A 25,994-nucleotide genomic window follows, 5' to 3' on the forward strand; every position below is an offset into this window, starting at 1 on the left:
CATGTTGCTCTTCCTATAGACAACACTCAGAGTCATACCATAGTCCGTCTGCCACTAGATGGAGATGTTAAGCACAAACCATCGCGCACGGGGCAGCCACACAGCTCTATCGTAGGCGGCAGGCGGCAGGCACAAGGCAATCGTCAGGAAATTACTTATAGCTAAACCTAACATCGAGTCCCAGGATTCCGATAGACTGACTGTCCTCTCGATAGCGGCATCAGCTGGGCGTGAAAATGTGGTTTAAATACTGATTGACGCGGGCGTCTGTCCCAATGCCAAGGATACCGACAGTGATGGCGGAAGGCCATTAATACGGACAGCTGCAGAGGGCCGCAAGGAAGTCGTCGAATTATCGCTTGCTGGCAAAGATATCGTATCGATCTGATTGCCCGGGACGCTTGTGGATATATACCCTGCTATTCGCTATCGATGGTGTTGATGTTGATTGTCATGATGATGATGGATGAACCCCGTTGTCACTAGCGGGGGGAAATGGGTTTGAAGCTGTGGTCATCGTGATCCTTTACGGATTGTCGTACAAGAGGCTTGAGGCTTGAGGCTTGAGGGGAGAGAGACTTTTCTTCAATGGGGACTGTGACTGCAGTTTTTTGGACTGGATGACTGATGGATACTTACGACCAATCATATAGGTAGTTGTTGGACGAAAGGCTTGCAACAATAGATTTACGATAGTCTCTTCAGTGAAGCAATTATTAACAAGCCATCTGGCCAACTCGACATCAACCATCCAATCAGTCAATCACCCCCGGAGGCAGAAGAACAACATAATCCAACGGCGCCGGCTCATCCCCATCCGCCCGACCAACAATCTCCAGCTCATCGCCCCGCCGAATCTCCACCCCCCGAAACGTAACCCTCGTCGCCGAGTGTCCGTCCAAGTAAATCGACGGCGTATGACCCAGAGAATGATGTTCCATATCCCCCACCCACTGACCCACCGCCTTCCCATTCAGCAACAACGTATAGTGAGATTGTCCCCCATACAGATCATAGTAATTCACACCAATATCGTACGTTCCGGGTGGGAAGTTGAGCGTGGTTCTCGCTGTCCCGGTGGTTGAATTCGATGTCGTGACAATCGCCGTGGTGTTCGATGCAGCCTCGAATGGACTAACGGCGTAGATCTGGTATCCGTCCAAAAGCATACTCTCGGCTTCGATGCGCCAGGGGTGGTGAGCTACGCGGCCCTTGTCGTCGGGGATTTCGGTCATGTTATAGTAGAAGTTTGTGATGGCGTCGCGCCAGACGATGGCGTGGCCGGCCTGGTAGACCAGTCGGGAGCGGATAGCGTTGTATCGATCCGGGTCGATGAGGTGCTGTAGGGATTCCCATCGCGGGATGAAGGCTTGGACGGTTTCTGCGCCGGCGTAGTGCGCGTTGTAGAAGTGTTGGATGATGGTTTCGCCCGAGTGCAGTTGATGGGTCCATGGGACGTGGTGGAACCAGAGGATGAGGTTGTCCGGGGTAGTTTCGAGGGATTCGTAGATCTCGGCGATTTCCGACGGGTATTGGGCTGTGTAGCCGGTTCCGTTGGAGATGGTGCGGTCCATGCCCACGGAGAAGTGGTCGGCGCGGGTCCATTGTCCCCAGCCGTTGTTGTCTTGGGTGGCGGGGTTGGGTCCGTAGTGGGTGTAGAGGATGTCGGTGAGGGTTTGGATGCCGAGGTTGCCGGTGTAGTTTTCGTAGGCGGGCCAGGAGGACATGGATAGGTCGCTGATGGTGTTGAGGACTTGGGGGGATGAGCCGAATGTGAGGCGGGTCCAGTCTTCGAGGATACGCTCGGAATTGTCGGTTGGGGTCCAGGCGAGGCGGCCGTATGCGTAGAGGTTGGACATAGCGAGGTGGCTGCCTAGCCAGGTTCGGTTGGTGCCGACGTTGACGACTGCTGCCCAGCCGCCGAGGGAGCGGTTGAATCGTTCGCCGGAGATGATGTTGTGGACTACTGATGGTTGGTGGTCGACACGCAGGTCGAAGTTGAGAACGGTCTTCCAGAGGGGTGGGAGGTAGACTAGGTGGCATTGCTGGCCTAGGTACTCCTGGGTGACTTCGAGTTCGATAGCTGTGTTGGTGTGAAAGAGGTTGGCGAACAGGGGGGAAGTAGGTTCGCGGACTTGAAAGTCGATTGGACCGTACTTGATTTGTACCACGACGTTGTCTTCGAATTGACCGTCGAGGTCTTTGAAGTATTCCACGGCAGCTTTAGCCCGATCGGCCTTCCAGTCGGATTCGTTGAGGTTGTCATCGTAGACAAAAGCGCGGAACATGAGCACGCCACCATGCGGATGCAGGGCCCGTGCAAAAAGGTTAGCCCCTTGGGCTAAGGTGCGATTGTACGTGTCAGGGCCGGGCTGGCCCTCAGAGTCAGCTTTGACAAGATAGCCAGCCATGTCTGGTACGTATGTATAGAGGCTATCGGTGATATTCTGCCACCATGAAATGACACCGGAATCGAGCGGATCATACGTGTCGAGGCCGCCTACGTCTTCCGGGGAGGCAAAGTTCAGTGATATGCCAATCTGTACGCCGTATGGTCGACAGACGTCTGCTATGCGGCCCAGTCCCTTCATGTTCTCGGGTAAGAGGAGAGTTGCGTTGGCATTGACGTTGTTGACGACAATGGCATTGACCCGGATGGATGCAAGCAATCGAGCATACTGCTCCACTAGCGCCAAGTCATCGACCACTGTGCCGTCTTTGAAGAATATCGACGCCCCGCCGTATCCTCTCTCAATGCTTCCGTCCATATTATCCCACTGGTTCACCCAACGGATGGGGGCGTGCGGGTTGCTGGCATAAGCGACGTTGGAGAAATTGCCCTGTGCTAGCATGGAGAGATATTCGTAAGCTCCATACAAGGCTCCTCGAGCATTCTGGCCTAGGATTCGAACGGTATCCCCTTGGGATTGTAACCAGAAACCATCGTCATCGAGTACAGGTATGTCGATGTGGCTGTCGCATCGTTGCCGGTATTCGTCCACAGTAGCCACCAGTATCGCGGGACTGTCGCACTGCAGCGATACCGATGACAGGTTCTTTGAAAGAATAGATTGGAAGCCTGCTTTCAGTTCCCGCCCAGCCGTCTCAATTGGACTTCCTCTGGTGCTGTTCAGCAGCACAACGTGCGACGGTAAGGCTTGCTGACAGCTCCGATCGCAAGCAACAGGCGCATATCGCAGCCAGCCATTGTACCCATCTTCAGCCGCTGTCGGCGATAGTATAGGGGCTAACACCAGTGAAGCGAAAAGCAAACCCCTCATGCTGCAAGATTTCTGCTGAGAATTCCATGGCAATTGAGACTGACCCCGATCCTGGTTCACCCATATATGCATTATCGTGCAAATCTCCCCGCATTGTCGGGCCACCAACGTGGGGAAGCATTCATGCTAAACTTGCATTCAGGCTATTATCGCGCTCGGGGTAAAGGGGCCCGTTCGTGGACGTATACTCTGCACGTAGAGTGTCTTTTGCCGAAAAGCCGCATGCTTGATTGCTTGATGAAATTCAGTGATGGCAGTGGCTCGGAGAATCTCCGCACGATCCAGGTTGTTCAATTCAAGGTGCCACACCTCCCGATCAGGAAACCCTGACATGCCTGAGGAGCGAGCATCACGAGACACGCTAATCCCAAACGGGATGTCTAGCCTAAACGGGAATGGTGTCCCTTCAACGGACTTGGGACTTGAGCTTACTTCCGTCCCTCATTTACTTCCATTCAACCTCCTTGCATAAGTGTAGGCACAATTGCCTCTCAGTCCGGCAGAATCCGTTCTAATGGGCTTGTATAGTCAGGTGTGACAATGGCTGCCAGAACTCCCACCATCGCCCGCAATTCCTTCCGAGCCCGCGCGGTATGGCCTCATTGTCATCGCAATGATTCACAACTGATGCAGTCCAGTGCGACAATTGTCGACTCCGCAAGGTCCAAACCCCTCCTATACTTCTGTATCCCACACTGGCTGATTAATTGATTTAGATCAAGTGTGACAAAGTAGTCCCTTGTTCGAGCTGCAGTGCTCTTGGGATCGCCTGTGGGCCAGCCGGTACCCCAGTGGGTTCTTCGGGCCCGTCGCGACGAGGTGATCCTGATGACTAGTAAGTGCCTTGTCTGCTTGGTTGCCATATCTCAAACTGAATATTCATTAGTGAGCAACGATTTTCAGCACTTCAAGAACAGTTGACGGTCATCCAGAAAGCGCTCCAGCAGATAGCACAGCCACCGGCTTCAGCACAACCCTCCGTACAGCCGGCTCCTCCAATTTCCGCCAGCCCAACAGCTCCTCCATTTGAGGGACAGTCGTCATTCCATCATGAGACTCTTGTAGCTAGAGACGCAGCTTACTCTGCCGCGAATACTTCCCGAGATGGACAACTAGGTGACTATGTTTCTGCTGCGCTCTCATCTTTGAAGACCAGCCTCGATAGGCACCACGCCTCCGTGGCTCAAAGTGGTGAACAATCGCCCGTGCAAGCGAAAGAACAGCTACTTCCGGTTGATCTGGTCGTAGCTGTAGTCAAGAAGGTCAAATGTATGCATTTCCTCTCCGTCACTCTACCCCACTGACGCGCATAGCCCAACCTCCCTTCTTCCTGGTCAGCCAATCATGGATAGACTCCTCCCGGGTCGAATCATTATGCCAGTCGATATACTTTCCACTAAATCCTGTGCCCGCCGGGTCGTCGACCCTTTTCTATGGCCTCCTTTATTATATCATCCGCGGCTATCTTCATGCGGGTGATTCGGATCTCGCACGCTTCGACCTTCAGTCTGGCCTCGAGCTTTGTGAGCGTTCGTTTGCTGCTGGCTTGAGCATGCCTGAAATCATGATCGATCCGACGCTGGAGAAAATGCAGGCACTGCTGCTCGGGGTACGTCAAATCTTTCGATGTCTATTGATTCTGACCCTTGTAGGTTACGAAAGCACAAGAGGGATTTGACATCCAGCGGTGCTGGTCCTACCTCTCATTAGCATTCAACATGTGCCAGAGCTTGGGTCTACATCGACGTTCGACATTGGAAAAAGACGATTTCGTTGTCGCCGAAGCAAAACGTCGTGCGTTCTGGGCACTCTACACAATAGACAAGAACATTTCTCTCAACATTGGAGTGACGTCCCATTTCCAAGACCACGACATAGATGCTGATCTATTTACCCCATCAAACGATCCCAAGCATCGACCATGGGACTTGATGGGACTCGTGATTGTTGAATTTGCTGGTGTTCAGGGCAGGGTCTATGATCAACTGTACTCTACTTCGGCATGTCGAGCGGTCGATGAGCAAAGGTCGGCTTCGATAGAGCGATTGTCTTTGGACTTGATGGCCGTACGAGACAAACTTCTCGCGGTATGCCTCCTTCTAGATTAGCAGTTCTTTCACTGACGTATTTAGATCGATGTTAGCCAGGGTCTTTATGCCGACTCTCTACATGGAATGGCAGCCTGCGCAGATTTCATAGCGTACTCTGTGTTGACTGTCATTTATCGTGCGCAGACACGTCCACGTGATGTCATGGCAATTTCATCTCGTTGTTACGAATCGGCAACTGCCGCCTTACAGAGTCATTTGAAGTGCTTTACCTACTTCCGTGGTCGTCAGACGCACAAGCAGACCGAATATGTCACCTGGTACGTCGCCTTGCACCGGTAACTGGAAATACTAACAAATTAGGATTCTTCTCTACCCATCCTTTACTCCCTTTGTCATCGTCTTCACTCACGCCATTACGACAGCCAGCACAGCTGACCTGGCTCTGTTACAAGATACTACGACTTCCCTGGAGATGATCAAAGGTCTTTCTCGTGGATCCATGCACCTGTACACTGTCTGTGAGGCTTTTGTCCGGGCAGCGCAGATTCTTGTCAATTCACAGCAGACACTGACTGGATTGGAACGACACCAAGACGGGTCCCTCGTGATGCCTACAACTAATGGGCTGGGCAATATCGCCTTGCCCGATGTTCCGTGGCCGGAGAATACGTTTGAATCTACCATGAACCAGACGGACATTTCCATGTTCCTGAATGACTTTATTGGTACCAACCGGTCGGTGATGGATATCCTGAGTTCCGACTATGCGGTGCAATGATTACATCATGTCTTGTCACTGTTGCGCATTCACTACGTCGGTGCCTCCCAATCAGAATGGCCAAACTTCCGACATGTTAAACAATCGCGAAAATCCGCTTTCGAGGAACACCAATGAGCGACGCGTCCTAGGACGCGTCGATGAACCGTGGTTTAGTGACAAAGGATATCAAATCTGATTAGATCATTAATAAGATCATCGCTATGTACATGCAAAGATGAGGTAAATGACAAGGCCTCTTAGTGATACAAATCCTCTGATCCATGTCACCAAACTTATCATCTAAACCATGAATTATAGGATCTGGCAACAGGTATATAGGTGATGCATGGCTGACCATAGATACGGTTCTATTATTTGCCGGATAAGGGGCACCTATTCCGCGATACCTCTAAACGTGTCCTTGTGTCGTGGAAAACCGTCTAGTCATGATCTCAAAAGACATACTTTTCACGTTAGCTTGAATCAGAAGCAGAGTCAGGAAACTCACCGGGATGAATAAATATGGAACTCTCCGCTCATACTCGCGCCAGGCTTCTCCATATCTCTCACGGCACCGCTCGATGTCCCGATGAGCACGATGGATTATCATCACGGTGAAAAACCACGAGTAGAACCACGGGAAGGGCGAGTTGAAGCCGGTTATGAGACCCCAGGAAAGGGCGAAAAACCAGTCGCAGCTATAATGGACCTTTCGTGCCATGCCATCTATACCTCGTTAGTCTGATTCAAAACACGGGTGAGGTACTTACACCATCCATCACATAAGATTGAGTCTCCTGTTTTCGTCTTGATAGAGACAGGGTTCTTCACCGACCTCCACGGTAGCTGAGGGAACGTCTTGCGGTTCACCGGCTTTCCTCTCTCTTGGGCTCGGAAAATGTTCTTCTGGCTGTTGCAGGTATCCCACACCCAGTATGCGAAGAGGTACATAATGAATAAAAGTCCCAGTGCCATGGGATTCCACTTGTATGTTGCCGGATCATGGTTTGCCAAGTACAGTGTACAGTGGCAATAACTCATGGGCACACCAGCTAGGTTCCAAAAGATGAGCATGAAGCCCCATTTCTCATAATACATATCCCTGAATCAGTCAGTTTCGTCCATCCACCGAGCTCAGTACATACCAACTAGTGATGATGAGCTCTTCACCCTTGGCACAGGCATTCGCGTAAAGAAAGTGCGCCATGAGCAGGAACGACACCGGCCCAGACACATATCCATAATCTTCCCACTGCTTCAGCGCAGTGCCGAGCGTCAAGAGAAAGAGAATATACCAGGGAATGCGAACTTCGAAGAACATCTTCATATCGAGCCACCCGAACAACCGGGGGTTCAGCTCCGCGCCCATGAAGAAGTCATAAATATGAGACCCCGTCATCCGGTGTTGTGCGCCTCTTGCGAATGCAGACACGTACGCAATGATCGATACCAAGAAACCCGAACAGATAGCCACGGTCATCAACGGGCCAAACTCATCGACGAGTGTGCTCAAACGGAAGAGTCCGGAGAAGTGAAGGGCCAAGGCAGCAACTATGGTGACATACCATGATGCCGCCGCGGAGCAGTAATAGTCCAATTGCTTGCCGTTCAAATGAGGCAGGCATTTTCCCTTTCCGTATACCCCGGGAAGGTAGAGGTATCCGACTCCTTCTAAGACCAGAAAGGTCCAGTATATGATCCAGGCTTTGCGATGGGGATAGGCGTGGGTATATGCGAGGTCAACGAGATGGGAGAGGAACTCGGTAATGGACTGATTTTCCTCTGGCAACGGGAGGTGACCGTCATACAGAGTCGCTCCGATGAACATGTAGTACATGATGATGGGGAACCCGAGCATCACGAGGGTCACCCCAGGGGCGCCGCCAAACTCGAAGGTGATTTTCTCATCGCCGTGCTGGTCATGGGAGGTCTCGAGCGCATCCTTCGAAGTCATTGTTGTTGGGTGGCTGCATTCATCCCTAGTCAATATATATTAGCAAAATCACACTTGCAACAATGACTCACCTTGTCGCCGAACTTCTAGCAGCCATCCTGTCTTGCAAGCCGATAGCATTGGACATGATATTCTCATACATACAGGCAATCGCAGCATTTAAAATGACCCCGTTGCTGGCAAATTGTATAGCTATGCTCCGAGACCCGCGCCCGCCGTGTTCGCCGCGGAGTCCGCGGCGGGTCCGGAAATCTCGGCAATGGCTCGTTGTGCTATTCATAGGAGCTACGACCCCTTCTTAGTAGGATAGATAATCCATTCATGGCTTTATTCAGCATTATGAAGTATTCCGCAGGGGACTCATAATCTAATCGTTGTGGCATAATTCATGGCATAGCATGGTTTAAAGGAAAGGATGAGGACTTGTGAGGTATTGTGGCTGCGACCAAACCCCTGCCAATTATCGCGAGAAGTAATCTCTCACAGATCGGCTTAGATTGGAAGATCCATTGTGCCATCGGCTCCATGTACTATCAAAGCAAAGAAATAGGCGTGGGACAGTATGCTAAGCAAGAGAAGCAAGCTTTGTTCGCTCTTCAGTATATGTTGCATAACACCATTTACGCTGACTAAGGTTATGCATATCTATTCATCGACGGTTTTCACAATAACACCTTCTGATTGGTTGAAGTGATGCTTTATGAGTGGTACAACCAGGAGTTTCCTTCTTGGCAAATCCGTCAAATTTTACACATTATCTCTCTGATAGCCCTATTCCCCTCATTTCCGCCTCTTTGTTGGCTAACATCCTGTCCACCTTGCCCGTTGTCCAAACCGTATACTTTCACCAGGGCCCCGACCAAAAGCACCCCCAATCCCACCCAACATAAAAATAGCTCACCACCACCACCAAACCAACCCAATAACCTCCAAGAAATCAAGAATACCACCTACCCCTCTCATCCCAAATCCTCCTCCACGGGCCCTCCAGCCCTATGGACCACCTTCCGTGCGCGACTTTCCCACCCGCAGCGCTAACCTCGGCCCTCTGATTGGCCCTTCCCTCATCCACGACAATCCTCCTCCCAAACCAAGCTTTGCTGGGATGCACCAATCATCATCCCCGCTGCAATGTGATCAGCCCGGCGCAGGTGAACCCGCTTGCATGTCACCTCAGGGCTGATTGCTGTCAAATCAGCGTGCTCGATGAAGCGCTCGTTGAGCACTGTGGTGAGGACTCGTGGATGTGCGCACCCCGTGCTGAAGGGAGGGGGTTTTTAATGTGATTGCCTACGGGATGGGCTCGGGTAGGGCTGGTCTGGAAGAGATATATAAGTTGTGGAAGGGCTTGGCTGGTGCTTGTTTTACCGCCTACTACTGCTACTACTACTACTACTACTACTACTACACCCTACTACACCCTACTACACCCTACTACTATCTACGAACGTTGTCTTTTACCTGTCTACCTACATTCAGACATATCTACACCTAAATCACACTACAAGACAACCAACCCTCCATCCTCCATTTTTCCAATCCTTCTCCACCTCCACCTCTACTCCAACCACCCCCATCTCATTTCCATCTAAGGCAAAGGAATCAAAATGGGCGTCGGCAAACTCATCGGCAAAATCATCATCATCCCGATCCTCTTCATCATCTTCGTCGGCGTCTGCATCTTCCTCGTCATCCGCCACTTGCACGGAAAACGTCGCGAGCGGCGCGAAGATAAAGCCCGCGCGCAGTATTATCGACAGCAGTATCAGCAGCAGCAGTTCATGTATCCGCATCAGCAACAGCTGCAACAACAACAGCTGCAGCAGGGTGGGGGAGAGTGGGTGCCGCCGTATCAGTATTTTCCGGGGCAGGAGAGTAGGACTCAGAATGGACAGGAATATAAAGAGGGGATGATGAAGAAGCCGGAGGCGGTGGTGTATCCGGTGCAGCAGCAGGGGATGATGCATCCGGGGGATGTGGTTTGAATTCGTCACTGGGGGTGGGTGGTTGGGTTCATGGCTGGTAAGTTGTGCTCACTTGTTGATTGATATTTGAGACGGCGCTAATGATGGTGATGGGGATAGGGATGTATTTGTTTGATGGGTTTTGATTTTCTGGACGTCTTTTATGTTTGGATATGAGATATGGTTTGGCGTGTTCGGCTTATGGATTATGCTTATATCATGGCTTATGGTGTATGAGAATATGATCTATTTCTTTGACGGAAGTTTCCACGAGAGCATCCGACAGCTACTGCCTCTCCATTATTAATGGCAGGAATCAGCCTTGCGCGTCTTATGCCTGAATATGCACTTGTGCAAGGCGCCGATCCCAACACTTCAGCTGAGACCGGTCTGGCCAGCTTAGTAGCATGGGGGCCAAAACGGAGAGCCGGAGGGGTACGTATGACGGAGGGCCATCTTGACTGAAGCCTACCTTTTACCCAAGGGATCAAACAGCAATGTTAGTATCCCCAAAGGTAGCATGTACAGTGCCATAACAGGCATGGATATGTGCATCAGCCATCAAGTGTCCGTGAGGCAATCCTTTGCTCGGAATCCTCCCATCCGAGGATTGGACCCCACCTCAGCATCGTCGCTGACTCCACATCCCTCGCATCGCCAGGATGACAGCCTTGGCAGCTCACCAACACACCGGATCAAGGATTATCCAGCGAATACCCCGCCCAACAGTCTGACTACAGAAAGAAATAAAAGGGTGTCCCTGTCACAGTCAGGGTGATGAGCAAGAAGGTTAGAATACACCATTGCTATACACCATGGCTTGCAACGTGAGCGGAACCGCATTCATCACTGGCGCCGGAGCAGGTACCAACCCAACCATCCCATCCCATCCATGCATCGCGGGGCACTAACAGCCTCAGGCATCGGGCGCACGACCGCCTTCACGCTGGCCAAGAACGGCATCGAGAACCTGTCGCTCTTCGATCTCGACCCCGCCCTCCTCCAATCCACCAAGGACGAACTCCAGACCGCGCATCCCAAGGTCGCCGTCGAGACCACCGCCGGGGATGTCTCCAAGGAAGAAGCCGTCGACGAGGCCGTCCGTCGCACCGTTGAGCGGTTCGGACGCATCGACATTTCCGTCCACTGCGCCGGCATCTCGGGCAGTATGGGCATCCCCACACATAAGCTCTCCGTCCAGGAATGGCAGAGAGTCATTGATATCAACCAGACTGGCGTGCTGCTCTGCGAGAAAGCCGTCATCCGACAGATGCTGACACAGGAGTATGTTCATCCGCCCGATGGAGGGACTGCTGGCTAATGTTGTAGATCGCGCGGCCAGCGACTCGGTCGGGGAACGATCGTGAATGTCGCTTCGATGTTTGGACTCACGGCCCCGCTTGGAGCATCAGGACTGATGGCATACACGGCTGCGAAGCACGGTGAGTTGCTTATCCCTGATATTCAAACAATGACTGTTGCTAATGTGTGCAGCGGTGGTGGCCATCTCGAAATTGGTCGGTCGCATCGATGAACTCCCCGATCGTAAGCTAATCGGAGTAGGACGCCAAAGCATACATTCAGAAGGAAATCCGCATCAACGCCATTTGCCCTGGGTACGTTTCTCCTGCCCACTGCAAACCCAGCTAATGATTTAGATATACGGACACCGGCATGACCCGCAACTGGTACGAGAAAGGCTATCTGGACATCGAATTGCAGCTGCGCGCCGTCATCGGTCGCCAGGCCCAACCCGAGGAAATTGGCGATGCCATCCTCTTCCTGGCCTCCCCCATGAGCAGTTACATGGTCGGCTCGGCCCTGGTGGTGGACGGCGGCTATACGGCTTGAGCAAATTTATGTATATCAATGATCTTCGCACGACATACCCAGATGGAAGCGAAACTATTCTATTAATTCTACTGAATCAGCATGGCATCATGAGGATGTGCAACAATCATAGTTGGCTCTGGACTTTGAAAGACGTCGAGTTCTCCGCGGCCGGCTCATAGTCCACATAGTGGAACGCATTATCCTCAAACGGCCCATAGAACCGGGTGCGATCGTACGGGGCCAACGGGATGCCCTTGCGCAGTCGGTCCACCAGATCCGGGTTGCTGGTGAAGTACCGTCCGTACAACAGGGCGTCGTATTTGCCCTCCTCCAGGACTCCCCACGAGTTGGTTTGGTCCCAGCCACCGGCCGAGAAGAAGGGTGTGGAACCGAAGATCTTGCGGAAGGAGGTCAGGTCGACGTTCGGAAGGCCCCAGCTGCGGAGGAACGCATCCTTTTCTTCGTAACTAAAGATTTGCTCGTAGCGCTGACAACATTAGCAAGCGGAGGAGCTTATTCGCGGACATGCTTACCGGCTCAACGAAGCTGACATAGGACAGATGAGGGTGTGCCTGCTTCAGCGACTCGCACAGAAACGTCCAGGTTTCCACGCGCTGCTCGCCACGCGCCTGGTTGAACAGTCCGAAAGGAGTGAGTCGAATTGCCAGGTTCTCCTCGCCCACCGTCTGGGCCAGCTCTTCCATCAACTCGAGCACAAAGCGACAACGCTTCTCGGGGGTGCCACCATATTCGTCCGTCCGCTGGTTGATGTTCGAGTTGAGGAATTGTTCGGGGAGGTATCCGTTGCCGGCGTGAAGTTCGATTCCATCAAAGCCGATGTCCATGGCGGTCTTGGCCGCCCGACAGTAGTCCTGGATGGTCTGCTGGATGTGTGCCACGGTCAATTCGATCGGGGGGTGGTCGGCATAGCGAACCGGCTTGGATGATCCCACCGGGGGATGGCTGTAGCATTCGTTCGGGTCATCCCAGACACTGGCGGAGGCAGACACGGGCGGAGATCCGGTCATCTGAGGGATGGTAGCACGACCGGCGTGCCACAACTGGCAGTAGATGTAACCGCCCTGGGCATGAACGGTGTCGACGACCCTTTTCCATCCGGCCGCCTGCTCGTCCGTGAACAGACCGGGGACACCGGGCATTCCATTGCTCTGCTGTGGTTAACCGACGATAACACATCAGCGGGATGGGGATTTACCTCCAGCGATGGAGGAATGCCCTCCGAAATGATTAACCCACCTGGAGTGGCCCGTTGACGATAATATTCAGCCACCAGATCCCCAGGATACCAGATCTGATTGGGGTTCTCGGCGGTGCTTTTTGGGTTCAACGGCTCGCCCCGGTTACGAGTTAGAGGGGCATGCACCACTCGGTGACTGAGGATGAGCTTGCCATTGGCAATGGCAAGGGGCTGGAACAGCCTGGAGTTTGCTCCTGGGACCTGGTCCACGGTCATTGTGATCTCGTTGAGTTCAATCGATGACTCCTGAAGGGGCAGTGAGAAGCGAAGACACGCAGGCCGCAGGGTATGACCCCTGGGTCACACGGGCTGTCGCGTCCCCCCTCACTCGCTTCATCGTTGACCATGTCCACTCCTTTCCGCCGGACTGAAACGAGTGATGGACCCATTGCCCGAAGGGGTGACAGATGGAGCCTGACAGTTCCTGGAACCCAACCAGAGCGTCCAGGACACGAGAAATTAAATGGCGAGACGGGCTGAACCTTGAGAAGTGGAGGCGCGGCCACCAGTCACCAGCGATTGCATAACGGATTAGTTAATCGTTTAGTGCCTCTGCCTCTGCCTCACTGTTGATTTCTGCACTCGCGTGGCAACCGCGTGGGTTATAAGCCTCCTGCAGCCTTGCTGATCGGAAGCAGGGATATCTCCTGGAAGGATGGAAGCCAACAGAGCTAAATCCGCCACCTGCTGAATACATGATCTGGGGCGAATTCTGACCAGGCATACGGATAAGCCGAGGAATGTGAGCCATCACATTGACCAGAGAATAATTGGGATGGTCGAGATCAGGGGCTCCACTGGGAAAGCAAGCGAAAGTCAAATTCCCCCTATCGCGTCTCTTGGCGGCTGCTTAGGGCGCACTAAGGCACGGGTCGGCGTCTCAGCCGGAGAACAACTTCCGCGGTAACTCGATAGATTCATTGCTAGGCTTGTGAGAATCCATGATGGGAGAATATTATGGAGCTTGAGTTCTCGACTCTTGCAGTGCACGACCCATCCCAAGTTCCCGGCACCGAGTTCCCTGGTTCGGTTTGGCTCAGGTCGCGCCGATCCCTCGTCTGCAGCCATGACAGATAGTGCATGTTGCCACGGCCTATCTGCGGCAGGATCTGGTGCATAAGTAGTTTGACGAGCTATTGGCAGTGGAACGAGCGCCTGGGGGAATAATCGACATGTTATTACTCCTGTTCCCAGGTCCGTGATATCTCCGACGCCCTACGCATTCATCGGGGTTGGTCCAGCGCTAATTAGATAATGAAATCAAAGCCGTCAATCAGGTCAATGAGACATTCAGATAGCCCGACCCCGCCGACAGGTGTCACTTTCTCGAACCATGGTTGGGGCCGGAGTCCCCCGACTGTACAGAGTAACCTACAAGAGGATAGAAGCTCGCGTGCGACGCCCCAGTGGCAAGCTTAAACACGATGGTCGAATGCAAGCTGCATGTTTGCTTCTCCCTGTCCATCATGTCCCAAAACAGGTAGACGTTTGACCGGCTGGGGCCTATCACGATCGGGTCTTTCGGATGCTCCATCGTCGCCTCCCAGACCAACTGCATCGGGGGGGTGCTGTCCCCTGTTAAGGTTTTTCCATCTACACCTGGGCGGGACGATCATGGGCCAGCGCCATTGAAGTCATTTCTCGGAGTCGTCTCCCAGCTTCCGACCCAAGAATGAGCTTCTCTAGGCGGCTCCGCCGGACAATGCAGTTGTGTGCTTGGCTAGACGGGCACGATTCGCAGTCTTAGCGTGTTGAACTTGCAATAAGCCTATTTATAAATCTCTGGTCTCCCCACGGTCAGGATCCATATGTTCTCCATGTTGTGCCTGGGAAGAGGCCGCATTGACCCGACGCAATGTCACTCAGCGATCCTCACAATGTGCTCAATACCATCAACTTTGTCACGCAATGTTTGTGTATTCCGATCGTGAGCGTGTTTGTGCTGCTGCGATTTTCGATTCGCATCTACTATAAGCAGTTTGTGGGGGTGGAAGACTGTACGTTCTATTCTCGATGGCATACATACATACTAACTGGAATAGGGTCCTGTCTGATCGCATGGGTATTATTCATGGGATATTGTGGCATTGCCATAGCAGGTATGTTCGTTACTCCATCGCCCCAACTTGTCTAACAGTGTCAGTGGGCCATTATGGCGGAGGTTACCACATCGATGATGTCTCGCCAGCACATCAGGTGCTTTTCCGAAAGGTATACTCAGTCACTGCAGTATATGGAATCTTATTAATGAGACAGTTCTGCTACGTCGCCACCGTGCTCTACTGCCCCATGGCCCTCTTCGTCAAAATCGCCCTCCTTTCCATCCTCATCCGCATCTTCAGTCCCTACCGATCCAAAGTTCTGTTCATCTACATCCTCCTCGGCTGTCTCTGTGTATACTATGTGATTGCGGAAATCATCAAGATCCGCATGTGCGATCCGGTTCCGGGCTACTGGACCCTCGATCCGAAGGCATCGTGTCTGAACCAACGGGCTGCATTGATTGCCGACTCCGTCATCAGTGTGGTGACCGACTTTATCATCCTGATCCTGCCGCTGCCACTGACCTGGTCGCTGCAAATGTCCCGGAGCAAGAAACTGCGCGTGATTGGCATGTTATCGGCGGGTGGTCTGGCCACAGCGTTCAGTCTGTACCGATTAGTGCTCGTCCTGCGCGATGGCAGTTCCAACGACCAGACAATCGTCTTTACGATTGTCATCCTCTCAGGGTGAGTCTCCATTCACCATAGTCCGTACCTCTCTAACCCCTGCAGAAACGCCGAAGGCGGCGTCGCCATGATCTGCGCCTGTCTCCCGACCGTGAACATCCTAATCAACAAGCTCCGCAAGAAAGAATACAGCTCCCAACGCTACTACGAACCCGACTCCTCCGTCAACCTAAGCAAACTGAAAAACAGCAACAAGCGGTTCTCACTCGGAACATCCCGTCGCGCCGACGGCACCGAATCCGCCTGCGACCAGTCGCATCTGATCACCTTCGCAGGGACGGTGGACATGGATACCGGTGCAGATATCGGGGGGATTCATAAGACGGTGGATGTGTCGCAGACGGTGGAAATGGTCACGAATGCGAGTACTAATGAGAGCCATCATGGTGATTATCATGCATGATTATACCTTTCCTTATACCTGGGTGGCTTTTGTGTTTGTTGGGTTAGCGATCGATTACGTTATTTAATAGATTTTCTATGTAATAATTACTTATGGAGTGGGGATGATGAATGGTAGTGGTATTGTCACTGGGAAAAGAAGGGAAGGGAGGACGATTCACCCCTGATTTTCCCCCCAATTCCCCGTGGACCAAACCATTCAACCACTCGATCCCCACAATTCACCCCCGGATAAATATAGCGATCAAATCCAGAATGTCCCCACACTCCTTCTCCTAATCGATCATCCATCTCAGAACCTGGAATACAGCGCAATCAAGCATCATGCATGAGATCTCCCCCTTCTCCTATACTTCGGACAAATACTTGAGATCTACTCTACATACCCCTGATATCAAAATTGAAGACAGCGCAGCATATTCCCCTAGTATCTATCCATCCTACGCTTCGTCCATGATTAAATCGCCATCCTTTTAATGAATCCCTCGCTCGAATCTTGAAGAGGGAGATATAGATTCTCTGGAAAGTAATCCGAGGGATGAATCCTAACATCGATATTCTCATGCGCTTACTCAATTTCCACATCCGGGCATATCATCGAGAAAAGGATGGCCAGACAGAAACCAGCCGTTTAACTTAGCGTGAAATTATTCTTGGACTTCACTCTGGTCAGAAAAGACATAAACTTCAGTTATAGATTGATATCATGGAAACGAATACGGCGGGGTATTCGACAGGGTAAGACCCTTTCTTCAACATCAGGATCAGATATCGCTTCACACCATGACCCCCGAGAGAAAGGGGATTATCAGGGCTTCTGGAGACTAATAATAACTAAGACCTAGCATTTCTGTCGTGATTTCTGCTATCGCGATTGATTGGTACTGACCCTTGCACGATGCTACTATTGGAGAAACCCCCAAACATGGCCTAATCCTCCAAGAAGGGCAGGTAATACCAGTGGTCTTGATTGAGATCGTTGATGGTATGTCTCACCAAGAGGGGAGAATCAGCGCCTGCCAAATCATCCGATTTGACACGACGGGATAGTCACCGATGGTATCTGTCTCTTTGTAGACTGAGCTGTGGATAGCCAGGAATGATGGCCGGGGTATACTATACGCATGGCATGACAGTATCAAGCCCAACGTTGCGAACCGCCCGGATTATCGTGGAGGGGGGAATTTACTTGGTGTCTGTAGGTTCAACGAGAACTTGAGAATGGGTAGGGTTACAGCGATTGACGATGATTAGTCCTAGAAGGCAGGGACCGAATGGAGATAGCCCTGTTTCAGGGGTGTGATTAATAGATACTTATCGTGATATAAGCGTATTATAGGATGGTTGTGTGCAACTGACGGGTTGGTGGGGTCGATCGATTATTCGTGCCCTCGACTCGGGGCTATATCATTACAGCCAGTACATGGTGTTCTCTGTCTATGGAGTGGGCATCATGGTGGCAGAGTTAGCCTGGTTGGGATGGCTTCTTCAACAGGAAATGTGGTGATACATCGGAAGAATACCAGATGCATGACACATAAAGGTTGGTATTCCTGTTATCAACCTCGCTTGAAGCAAGAGAGGCATTGGGGACTTACCGAGGATTTATGACCTGTTGAGTCAACGGAAGACAAGGAATTGTTATCACCATTTAACGGTCATTCATACGGAAACAAAGCACGATCGTCTTGGCACAAAGCTGACCTCCATCTATAAGCTATGAACATATCGAGTCGGCAGATGCTGCGGCAAAGATACCTCACTCGACTAGCGTGTCATTCATCATCCTGGCGATAAACAAACTCAGAATGTGACTATCGATGCATGCACTGACCCTGCCAGAAGCCTAATTGAATCATGCGGCTGACTGTCCGGTTGATAATCAGATACATTCTGAGCTAACAATGTTTCTGACATTCAAATATGGAAAGGAATCGTCCTGTACCGGTATGGGGAATATTGTCCGTTTGAAGGGATAAGCAATCGTCCTGCAGCATCTCGGTAATGCCGTGAATTGCGGCTGCGATTCTTATAGGGTCACAAGGGGACCAAGGACGTAAAGAATTCAAACTACTGGGACATTTATGTCTGGTATTCCGATGGAAATATCTACAGCAAGACCACAAGAATAATCGAAAATGAAGATACATAGCAGTGTCGAGATAGACAGTGCCCAGTGTGGTATGCATGCAAGCATTCGAGAATAGTCGGCTAGATGATCGAATCCAGTACCTCTTACTGTGGTATCGATGGAAAATCACGGGCTACAGATACCGTGTCGACTACAAATGACCGCATATTAATGTGTGCAGAAGGCTAAACACCCCCGTTAAGTCACTATCGGCACAATATTCGATCACACGACCATTGTCGGTCCCGATCGTTTAAGAATAATCCTTCCTAGGTCCAGACCCTCGTCTATTAAAGCACCCTGACACATACCATTACCAACTAGGTTGCTCAGACTCTGGTTATATCAACAGTAAGATCATCACCGTGACCGTCATCGCAGCATCCAGTTAGGTAAATGAGCCATTTTATCCACATTGCAGATACGATACTCGACCGGAACCCTCTTGTGAGTGCCGCGAGCATAATCGACTCGATGATGTTTTAACTGCTCTGATTGGACTGCCATGTGATATCTTGGAAATATCCTGTCCTCCAGTCTGAGTCACCCATATCTGTCCACGATGCATGTTGGCACAGTGCCGTCAGAGGATTATGAGTTAGGGTCTCTATGCAAATTTTGGTATCCGATGTACCCTTCGCATCTGCCATCTTCCCATTCTCGCTGGATATATCCAAGGAAGTCCCACTTCTACTTCATGATGACATGCATAGATGATGCAGAGGTGACTCTTCAGGTAGAGCCCTTCCTTGACGCATGCGCTATGCATCACCGGCATCAATCCATTCCGATGATAAAATCCGTGTGTTGTGGCTAAGTCGGTCAGCTTTTCCACTGGTGGTACCGGATTCATGCGGTCAATCTTTTACAACCTATGCGGAAGGAGCGGGTATAATTCTCACAACGGTGCCGAGTTACCATGGAGAACCATGTTTCTCAATATTGCCCAGATCTTGGGAGCATAACCTTTCCATTACCAGCGGAAAATGATATGGACAGCAAATAACCCACTCAACGTGCAGGTGGTGATATGGTGTATACTCGCCTTCTGCCATTCCAGACACTTACCCATCAAAGACCATCGATATCCCTTCCTGGAACATGACAAGAAGTCATCATCACCAGGGTCAAGATTAAATCCCAAGGGTCTATATTAAAGCTAATGAGTGAGTGATACGTGAAGGAGACTCTCATTGATCAATCAGCTACGCTACCGGATGCCATCTCCAGTGTGTTGGAAGCAATATCCACGAGCAGGTAACAAGGAGAGAAGTGACGGAGAATATACGCAGAAAGAGAAGGAGACAGATAATATCCAGACTACCATATACGAGATGGGATGAATAATCGTCGATCAAAGCCCGGCAGCTGGATGGTGATATCTCTGGACCACTAGGAGAGCAGCCACAAGCGCCTGTCGACCAAGCGGAAACCGAAACATTGCTTCGATGAACTCAAGCTTCTAGTACAGTGGTTTCCTTGGGAGAACAACGAGAATGTCACCGGATGTTCCTCGGATGGGTGCCAGATGCTTGTCAGTGTATCTCGGCCGTTGCTAATGCAAATATCATCATCGAACTATATTACGATATCAACCATACTCGCCACCCCTAGCAGAGAAGCAAAGAAGACCTCAAGTCTCGGTCAAGCGAGAGAATCAGCAAAGGATCTTCCTATGAAGCCAAAATGGACCCCTTAGTTTCAAATGGAAACCATCTTCAGGTGAAGAAACAAGGCGTACTAGCATAGTGAAATCCCACAGAATACGGACATCTACCGCAGAGCAGAAAGGAGCGACGCTCATATCTTCGGTGATAGAACCCACAATACCCCAGACACCTCGGAATCCCTCCCAAACAGGGTATATCCATGAACCCTAATTTCATCGGGGTCAATATACCAAATGCGACTCGAAAGAACGACCAGGGACGGAAGATGAAACAGCAAGAAGAGAATACATTTTCCCAACCGCAAAAAGAAAAGCACACCGAGGAGAACAGATATTGTCTCAACGAGCAAATACCCCGGGGAAAGGCACAATGGAACATTATACAAAATGCTTGCTGGCGTGTTCGCCAGAAAGAGACATCGTCTTTGCGGTCGTAAAGGCCATATGAGAAGCCAGAATGGTTTCGACAGGTTCTTCATATGTTGCTCTTATTGCAGGTTATATCATTCTTTCAAAGATCAAAGATCAAAGACCGTGGGTAATCGAAGGAATTCATTTCCTTATGTTCCACACCGGGGAAGGGTATAAGGTGTTGCTACCTGGGCCTGGACTATGCCGCAATCAACGAGTTCAGTCTTCATACTAGTTCCCACGCGAGGAAGTTTCCTTCTAGATTTTTGCTTTACTTGTGTCGTCCTTGGTATCTATCTCAATGCCATCTGGACATCTCTGGAATTTCTCAAAATATTCGAGTACAAGCAAAGCACCGATAGTATGGCCCGGCTGCGTCTTCCTATCTTTCTCACGGTGCATGTCCACTAGTTGTCCTCTGTCGCCGCCAGACCTGCCCAACATGTACGTTTCTACATATGACAATGTTCTCTTCCAAAAATAACAATATATTACAAATCATCCAATCAGAACGTAGCCTCGCACCATCCTAGCATAAAAAAACCTGTCTAGATACATCGTAACCACGCACAAACCACCAACATCCCCCTCCCCTCCCAATCGATCGCTGGATTCGGTCCGGTTATCACCTTCGGGTAGTTTCCATTGTGCAGGGATGTCGGAAATTCATCTTCCACTAAAGCCAGCTCTATTTCCGACTCCAACAGGGATTTCGGACGCGGTGTCCGGGACCGAACGAACCTCCTCTCTATCCTACCACCACATGCACAACCCGCACACACCAACACATATACACAGAAATAGAGATCTACACACCGAACCCAAAAATAGGGTGACTTTGCGATACTTGCATTACACATGACATACTTGATTCATCTCTTTTCGTTGGATTTCTATTATGTCAATGCAGTATACATGCATGAACCAGCGCAGTATCCCTCCCTTCCTAGAATTCCTTATCAAAACTGGCATTAATATATTCGGATGCAGTGCAATGTCGTATTACTCAGCATCGCCACCAGCAACCAACCATTCATCCATGCCTTCATTTAACGTGCATAGTCAATACCAATAAGTGGCAAATATCACCTCATCGCATACTGATATTATCCGGATAAAATAAACTTAATTTCTTCTGGCAGCGCACTGGACACTTCCACCGTGCAAGGAATGATTCCCTCCGTCGGGGCTCCTGTCGCGCTGCGTTATCTATCTCCCATCTACCTACCTCCCTACCTATCTATCTATCATTGCATCCATGCAGGACACCTATCAGCACACATACCAACCCATTAGCCAGTTGGCCATTGATTGGTGTAGGTGAATCTGCGCCGCTGCATGTATGACTACACCTACGGAGAGTGCTAGTGGACTTAGCAACCCCCTAGCACCTAGCTAGTCCATACGATAACCACCTCCCCGATATTCCGTAGCCAACTCACTACTCAGTCCCGCTGACAAACCCACCTAACCACCCGGATAACCCGACCTGTCAAACTGCCAGATAGGAGATGCATAATCTCCGATATGACTGCATCCATCCGTCGGCGTTTATCGGGATTGAAAGTCGGGAATTCGGGGACTGGGGATAGATACTCTTTGGGTGTTAGCTGGTCTTCTTAGGAATTAGTGGGTAGTTGGTGTTGGGACGTGCAGGTTACTTACTGTGGCATGGGGTCGTGCAGATACTCTCCAGATAACGAGCAAGTAGCCAGAGATAGGGTTGAGGGAGAAAAAAGAGGGAGGGGGTTAGAGAAGGGTAGATATGGATATCCCATCCCATCTCATAGTTATCAAATCATATTATATCTGACTAATCGACATAAGATCCCTAGTTACTCTTCATTATGCATCACCCTTATGATGATCATTATTCTTGGTATTGTTTCGATCAGCGATGGTATGACATCAACACCATGAGTCGCGATGGGATGGATGGATGCTGAATCGAGGAATCACGGTGTCTCCACCACTCGACGCACCTCCACTTCCCTCCGGAGTATTCACGGGGAAACGTCTCCATATCTCTTCAGTCATACCCACTCCGGAGATACGTCCTACTCCGTATGCTACCTTCTACCTCCTACCTCCTAGGTAAGTACTAGTTAGCTACTACGTAGCTGAGACAGAAAAAGACTTTAAAAAATGGACTCTGCATGATACTGCAGATACAACAGCCCGCAATACAACACCAGACAAAAATGAGTGGCGAGGAGACACCGAAAGCGACAGGAATCTGTACCCCTCTCTTGGCACCACTCTATCCCCAACACTACTGTATCTACATACGTAACACTCCACAACTCAAGTACCTCCTCCTGCTGCTGCTGCTGCTGCTACCACTACTACCACCTACTAATCTACCATCCCTTGGCCACACACAACACAACCACAACCAAGACAAAACCAAGTCTAAGCCTCCTCAAACCAACAAGTAACCCAAGCAAGCCACCCACGCCAACCACGCCAACCCACTCCCAAGAGTCTGCAATCTAGAATCAAACCCAGACACCCCTCCCCAATGCAACCCTCCAACCCTCAAGGAACAACCCCCCCCCCGCCAAGCCGAACATATACCCAGCTCGTCACCTCCACCGGGACCCCAACCACTAACAGGCCCTCGAGACACATGTGAAAATGCACCCTCATAAGGATATATTAACCTGCAGGCTTGGCGAGCGCTTATCGAGATTAGGTTCGGGGGGAAATGAACCCCCTCAGTTGTAGCGAGTGCAAGATTGGTCGGGTAAAAGAGAGGGATTGGGATGTGGATGCCGCTAATGTATGTGCGTACTGTGTGTGTCCGTGTTCGGATGTATGGATTTTACCTGTTGGGTAGTGGTTATCGGTGGCGATTGGATTAGATTATAGACTGACATACCAAGAGTCCAAGAACCCGTCCAAGACTTTCTTTCAGTCCAGACTTGGGAGGTGAGGTGCCGAGACGTTGAAGGATAGTGGGGTTATCCGCGGGGATGTAGAGAAACAGGAAGATGTGGGATACCGAGGGATTATCTGGCGGACTTGTGTAGGGTAGCTGTGGTATCCGGAAAAAATACATGCGGCCGGACGGACCCCCGCCGGAGATGCCCGCCCGCTGCCGCTGGCTGCCACTCCCCGTAGCGCCCGGGAAGCTACGGGTTCGGCTCGTTGAACCTAACCTGCTACCTGCTCTCCTCTTAGTCCCCTACTTCGTCGGTTTGGACCCTACGGTCGCCGGTCCTGGCTGGTCGAGACTTCGGGATCTACACGCGGCTGGCTGACCCTCATCCTCACGTCCGGTGGCATCCACGAGCAATGCATCCACGAGCAATGTCGTAATTGTTAACAGTGTCGCCACTGAGGGTTGTCATCTCGCCATCCTACATTGTTTTGCGGAATTGAATTCCCGATTCCCGTAGGTCATCAATCACATCATTGTAACTAGCCATCTAATCTAGGCAGTACGCATACATCCTTGCAAGAGCAGGGGCAACCAGCAAGGCTCAGGGTATTAAACAAACATCAATCATCACAGCCCAGACAGCTTAACCATAAGACGCCCCGTTTAGCTTGGCACACGCCAGGATCATTCGTGTGATGGGAAGCAATAACGTAACACTCATACTGCCCATCTCCTCTAGCACCAGCAACTGCTGCAGGGTCCGCGGAGCTGGCAGCATGCCGCCGTCCAGGCCCCGCGTCCACGACCGTAGCGTCTGGGCACGCGCAATCATCCACTCCCCCTCGCTGCGGGCTCGCCACATCTCCTCCGGTGCCGGCAACGGCAGCTGCAGAAGGATCGCGCTATCCAGCGGGTCGATGTATGCCCCGTTGAAACGCCGCGCTTTGCTAGCCAGCATGCTGATGATGTTGGCGAAGAAGATGCTCCGCCGCAGCGATTCGGTAAATTTCCATCGCTTCCAATCCGTTTCATCCTCGTGGGGCGTGCGGAGGATGTCTTCGTGCAGCTTGTACACGCGCTGGATCATCTATGCACGGTCAGTGGGAGTTCTGCAGGACATGACTCAATCGGAGCGAACGACGTACCCTCAAGAGAAATGAAACCGGGTCCTCGGCCGGTCCAAGGTCCTCAGCCGGACTTGGCAGCTTTCCCCAGGGGGCCACGGAGAAATTGTCCCCGAAAATGCTGAGGATCTGATTGACACAAACCCCATGGAGCGCGACCACGCAGCCTTCGGCCGCCGCGAGGCGATCCTCGTTGTGCATTGTGAGGTCAAACGTGTCACACGATTCCATGTAACTCGCATATGACGATATCGAGTTGAGCGTGGTGCTCAGCGGCTCTCCCATCGATTGCATCGCATACCCCTGCAGTTGATGATGGAGAAACGGCGAGTAAAACTGCCGTTGTAGAGTTAGACCGGGATATTCTCGTAGCAAGCTAAACAGCTCTTGATAGAGATCACTGATGTCGCCTGGAGTGTGGTGGCTGGTCTTGGGGAGGAAGCTTTGGCCAAACGCCGACCCGGTCCGGCTAACCGAGTATGTATTGAGCCGCCACGGATCGTCTTCCTCCTCGTTAGGAGCCATGCCATCGACCCAGACATTATCAAAGTAGCCGGTCGAGAGCGACGCCAGATTTAGTGTACGCGCCGCGTACGAGTCCCCCGGAAGACCCGCTGGAGTCGGCGGGACCATGGTCACCGGCGAAGACCCCATCGACCCATGTGGTGGCATGTACATCGAGTGGCTGGAACAGGTGTCAATGGACCCGGGAAAATATTCCTCAAGCCCAAAGGTCTCTGCCTGTTCATGAAAGTCGTCATTCCAGGGCGGTGAGTTGATCATCGAGACATCCTGCATAGGAAACATGGTGCTGTCGTTCACGCCATGAATGGCAAAGTCGGCATGCGATGGGGTCTCCGGACTCCAGGAGCCCGGGACTTCGTTGAGTTCATCGCAGGTAGAAGAGGGGTCAAAGGGGTACACGGGCAGGGGCCATGGCGTACTACCGGGGATCAGGCCAGCACAGGCCGGAACCGCGTGGATAGATCCGGCGGACGAATCAAGTGACTCCGGAGCGTCGTTCAGAGTGGCTCCTAGCACAGGAACAGACGATTGCGGATAAACGCAAGGCCGTCGGCTTTGGAGACACCGGCTACAGGATGGCCGGGTCATGGAGCACCGCAGCTTCTTTTGCGCACAGGCGTCGCAGGATTTGCGCTTGGACTGGCGTTCCTGGCCGATGTTTTTAATACAACGGCGGCGATGACGGTCCCGCAGATCACCTATTGCCCGTTAACAGTGTTCAGGAGACATCCACATATGGTCAATCTGTGTAGGAAGAAAGGGAGCCTACGTCGACTGTACGTCTTGTTGCAGATACCGCATCGGTACTCCCCATCAGCCGTGGGCTGCGACGGAGGCGGCGGCAATGCTTGACTGCGTGGACTCGACTTTTTGGATTCCGTTATAGAAACACGACTTCTTTCTGATGAGACTTCCGAAACGTCAATGGACGTTTGATCACCCGGCGAGACGGTCATAGCGGGCATCGCGGTAAGCCGCACGCAACAAATGGTACAAGGTGGGAATGTCAAAGGGGACG

At 51.5% G+C, this 25,994-nt stretch overlaps 10 protein-coding genes across 10 annotated transcripts; 5 read left to right on the forward strand and 5 right to left on the reverse strand.

Moving 5' to 3' along the window:
• Positions 1 to 672: 672 nt before the first annotated feature.
• On the reverse strand, positions 673 to 2,588 carry aguA (alpha-glucuronidase; the record flags this gene model as incomplete). Its single annotated transcript, XM_025719786.1, has 1 exon — positions 673 to 2,588. A coding segment is annotated over exon 1 (1,652 nt), but the record flags the coding sequence as incomplete, so codon positions are not given.
• Positions 2,589 to 3,821: 1,233 nt separating this feature from the next.
• BO80DRAFT_446517 (transcription factor domain-containing protein) lies at positions 3,822 to 6,110 on the forward strand (the record flags this gene model as incomplete). Its single annotated transcript, XM_025721558.1, has 8 exons — positions 3,822 to 3,872; positions 3,920 to 3,943; positions 3,998 to 4,116; positions 4,168 to 4,550; positions 4,595 to 4,890; positions 4,934 to 5,368; positions 5,414 to 5,649; positions 5,693 to 6,110. The coding sequence occupies 8 exons, from the start codon at positions 3,822 to 3,824 to the stop codon at positions 6,108 to 6,110; spliced, it is 1,962 nt and encodes a 653-aa protein (XP_025573873.1).
• Positions 6,111 to 6,501: 391 nt separating this feature from the next.
• erg4A (c-24(28) sterol reductase) lies at positions 6,502 to 8,149 on the reverse strand (the record flags this gene model as incomplete). The annotated part of the gene is made up of 4 exons (XM_025717921.1): positions 8,118 to 8,149; positions 7,238 to 8,059; positions 6,863 to 7,194; positions 6,502 to 6,818 (listed from the first exon to the last, which is right to left on the reverse strand). Exons 1-4 carry the CDS (start codon positions 8,141 to 8,143, stop codon positions 6,502 to 6,504), a joined length of 1,497 nt encoding a protein of 498 aa, XP_025573874.1. The 5' UTR covers positions 8,144 to 8,149.
• Positions 8,150 to 8,852: 703 nt separating this feature from the next.
• BO80DRAFT_426528 (uncharacterized protein) lies at positions 8,853 to 9,570 on the forward strand. The gene has a single exon (XM_025719787.1). The coding sequence runs from the start codon at positions 9,344 to 9,346 to the stop codon at positions 9,539 to 9,541; it is 198 nt and encodes a 65-aa protein (XP_025573875.1). The 5' UTR covers positions 8,853 to 9,343; the 3' UTR covers positions 9,542 to 9,570.
• Positions 9,448 to 10,273, reverse strand: BO80DRAFT_426529 (uncharacterized protein; the record flags this gene model as incomplete). Its single annotated transcript, XM_025719788.1, has 2 exons — positions 10,131 to 10,273; positions 9,448 to 10,068 (listed from the first exon to the last, which is right to left on the reverse strand). A coding segment is annotated over exon 2 (292 nt), but the record flags the coding sequence as incomplete, so codon positions are not given.
• A 149-nt stretch (positions 10,274 to 10,422) lies between these two features.
• On the forward strand, positions 10,423 to 12,086 carry BO80DRAFT_126529 (SDR family NAD(P)-dependent oxidoreductase). The gene is made up of 6 exons (XM_025713536.1): positions 10,423 to 10,874; positions 10,931 to 11,294; positions 11,340 to 11,452; positions 11,505 to 11,527; positions 11,574 to 11,626; positions 11,669 to 12,086. Exons 1-6 carry the CDS (start codon positions 10,826 to 10,828, stop codon positions 11,859 to 11,861), a joined length of 795 nt encoding a protein of 264 aa, XP_025573877.1. The 5' UTR covers positions 10,423 to 10,825; the 3' UTR covers positions 11,862 to 12,086.
• BO80DRAFT_126563 (alkene reductase) lies at positions 11,818 to 13,617 on the reverse strand. Its single transcript, XM_025713537.1, has 3 exons — positions 13,060 to 13,617; positions 12,377 to 13,012; positions 11,818 to 12,330 (listed from the first exon to the last, which is right to left on the reverse strand). The coding sequence occupies exons 1-3, from the start codon at positions 13,315 to 13,317 to the stop codon at positions 11,968 to 11,970; spliced, it is 1,257 nt and encodes a 418-aa protein (XP_025573878.1). The 5' UTR covers positions 13,318 to 13,617; the 3' UTR covers positions 11,818 to 11,967.
• A 1,339-nt stretch (positions 13,618 to 14,956) lies between these two features.
• Positions 14,957 to 16,233, forward strand: BO80DRAFT_446522 (uncharacterized protein; the record flags this gene model as incomplete). The annotated part of the gene is made up of 5 exons (XM_025721559.1): positions 14,957 to 15,098; positions 15,144 to 15,200; positions 15,245 to 15,312; positions 15,358 to 15,830; positions 15,876 to 16,233. 5 exons carry the CDS (start codon positions 14,957 to 14,959, stop codon positions 16,231 to 16,233), a joined length of 1,098 nt encoding a protein of 365 aa, XP_025573879.1.
• A 6,344-nt stretch (positions 16,234 to 22,577) lies between these two features.
• BO80DRAFT_426534 (uncharacterized protein) lies at positions 22,578 to 22,953 on the forward strand. Its single transcript, XM_025719789.1, has one exon. It carries the CDS (start codon positions 22,645 to 22,647, stop codon positions 22,879 to 22,881), a length of 237 nt encoding a protein of 78 aa, XP_025573880.1. The 5' UTR covers positions 22,578 to 22,644; the 3' UTR covers positions 22,882 to 22,953.
• A 1,017-nt stretch (positions 22,954 to 23,970) lies between these two features.
• Positions 23,971 to 25,941, reverse strand: BO80DRAFT_446523 (Zn(II)2Cys6 transcription factor domain-containing protein; the record flags this gene model as incomplete). The annotated part of the gene is made up of 3 exons (XM_025721560.1): positions 23,971 to 24,414; positions 24,473 to 25,674; positions 25,746 to 25,941. The coding sequence occupies 3 exons, from the start codon at positions 25,939 to 25,941 to the stop codon at positions 23,971 to 23,973; spliced, it is 1,842 nt and encodes a 613-aa protein (XP_025573881.1).
• Between the last annotated feature and the right edge of the window lie 53 nt (positions 25,942 to 25,994).

The sequence above is a fragment of the Aspergillus ibericus genome (genome assembly GCF_003184845.1).
Source record: "Aspergillus ibericus CBS 121593 unplaced genomic scaffold BO80scaffold_28, whole genome shotgun sequence".
Taxonomy (NCBI): domain Eukaryota; kingdom Fungi; phylum Ascomycota; class Eurotiomycetes; order Eurotiales; family Aspergillaceae; genus Aspergillus; species Aspergillus ibericus.

What these genes read in the sequence shown, in the direction of transcription:
- BO80DRAFT_426528 (XM_025719787.1), top strand. Translation starts at nt 9,344, where the DNA reads ATGGGCTCGGGTAGGGCTGGTCTGGAAGAGATATATAAGTTGTGGAAG.
- BO80DRAFT_126529 (XM_025713536.1), top strand. Translation starts at nt 10,826, where the DNA reads ATGGCTTGCAACGTGAGCGGAACCGCATTCATCACTGGCGCCGGAGCA. An exon ending in CGACAGATGCTGACACAGGA is followed by an intron (nt 11,295 to 11,339) that starts GTATGTTCATCC and finishes CTAATGTTGTAG; the next exon opens with ATCGCGCGGCCAGCGACTCG. An exon ending in TGGTGGCCATCTCGAAATTG is followed by an intron (nt 11,528 to 11,573) that starts GTCGGTCGCATC and finishes TAATCGGAGTAG; the next exon opens with GACGCCAAAGCATACATTCA.
- BO80DRAFT_126563 (XM_025713537.1), bottom strand. Translation starts at nt 13,317, where the DNA reads ATGACCGTGGACCAGGTCCCAGGAGCAAACTCCAGGCTGTTCCAGCCC. An exon ending in GCATTCCTCCATCGCTGGAG is followed by an intron (nt 13,013 to 13,059) that starts GTAAATCCCCAT and finishes TAACCACAGCAG; the next exon opens with AGCAATGGAATGCCCGGTGT. An exon ending in ATGTCAGCTTCGTTGAGCCG is followed by an intron (nt 12,331 to 12,376) that starts GTAAGCATGTCC and finishes TAATGTTGTCAG; the next exon opens with CGCTACGAGCAAATCTTTAG.
- BO80DRAFT_426534 (XM_025719789.1), top strand. Translation starts at nt 22,645, where the DNA reads ATGAGTGGCGAGGAGACACCGAAAGCGACAGGAATCTGTACCCCTCTC.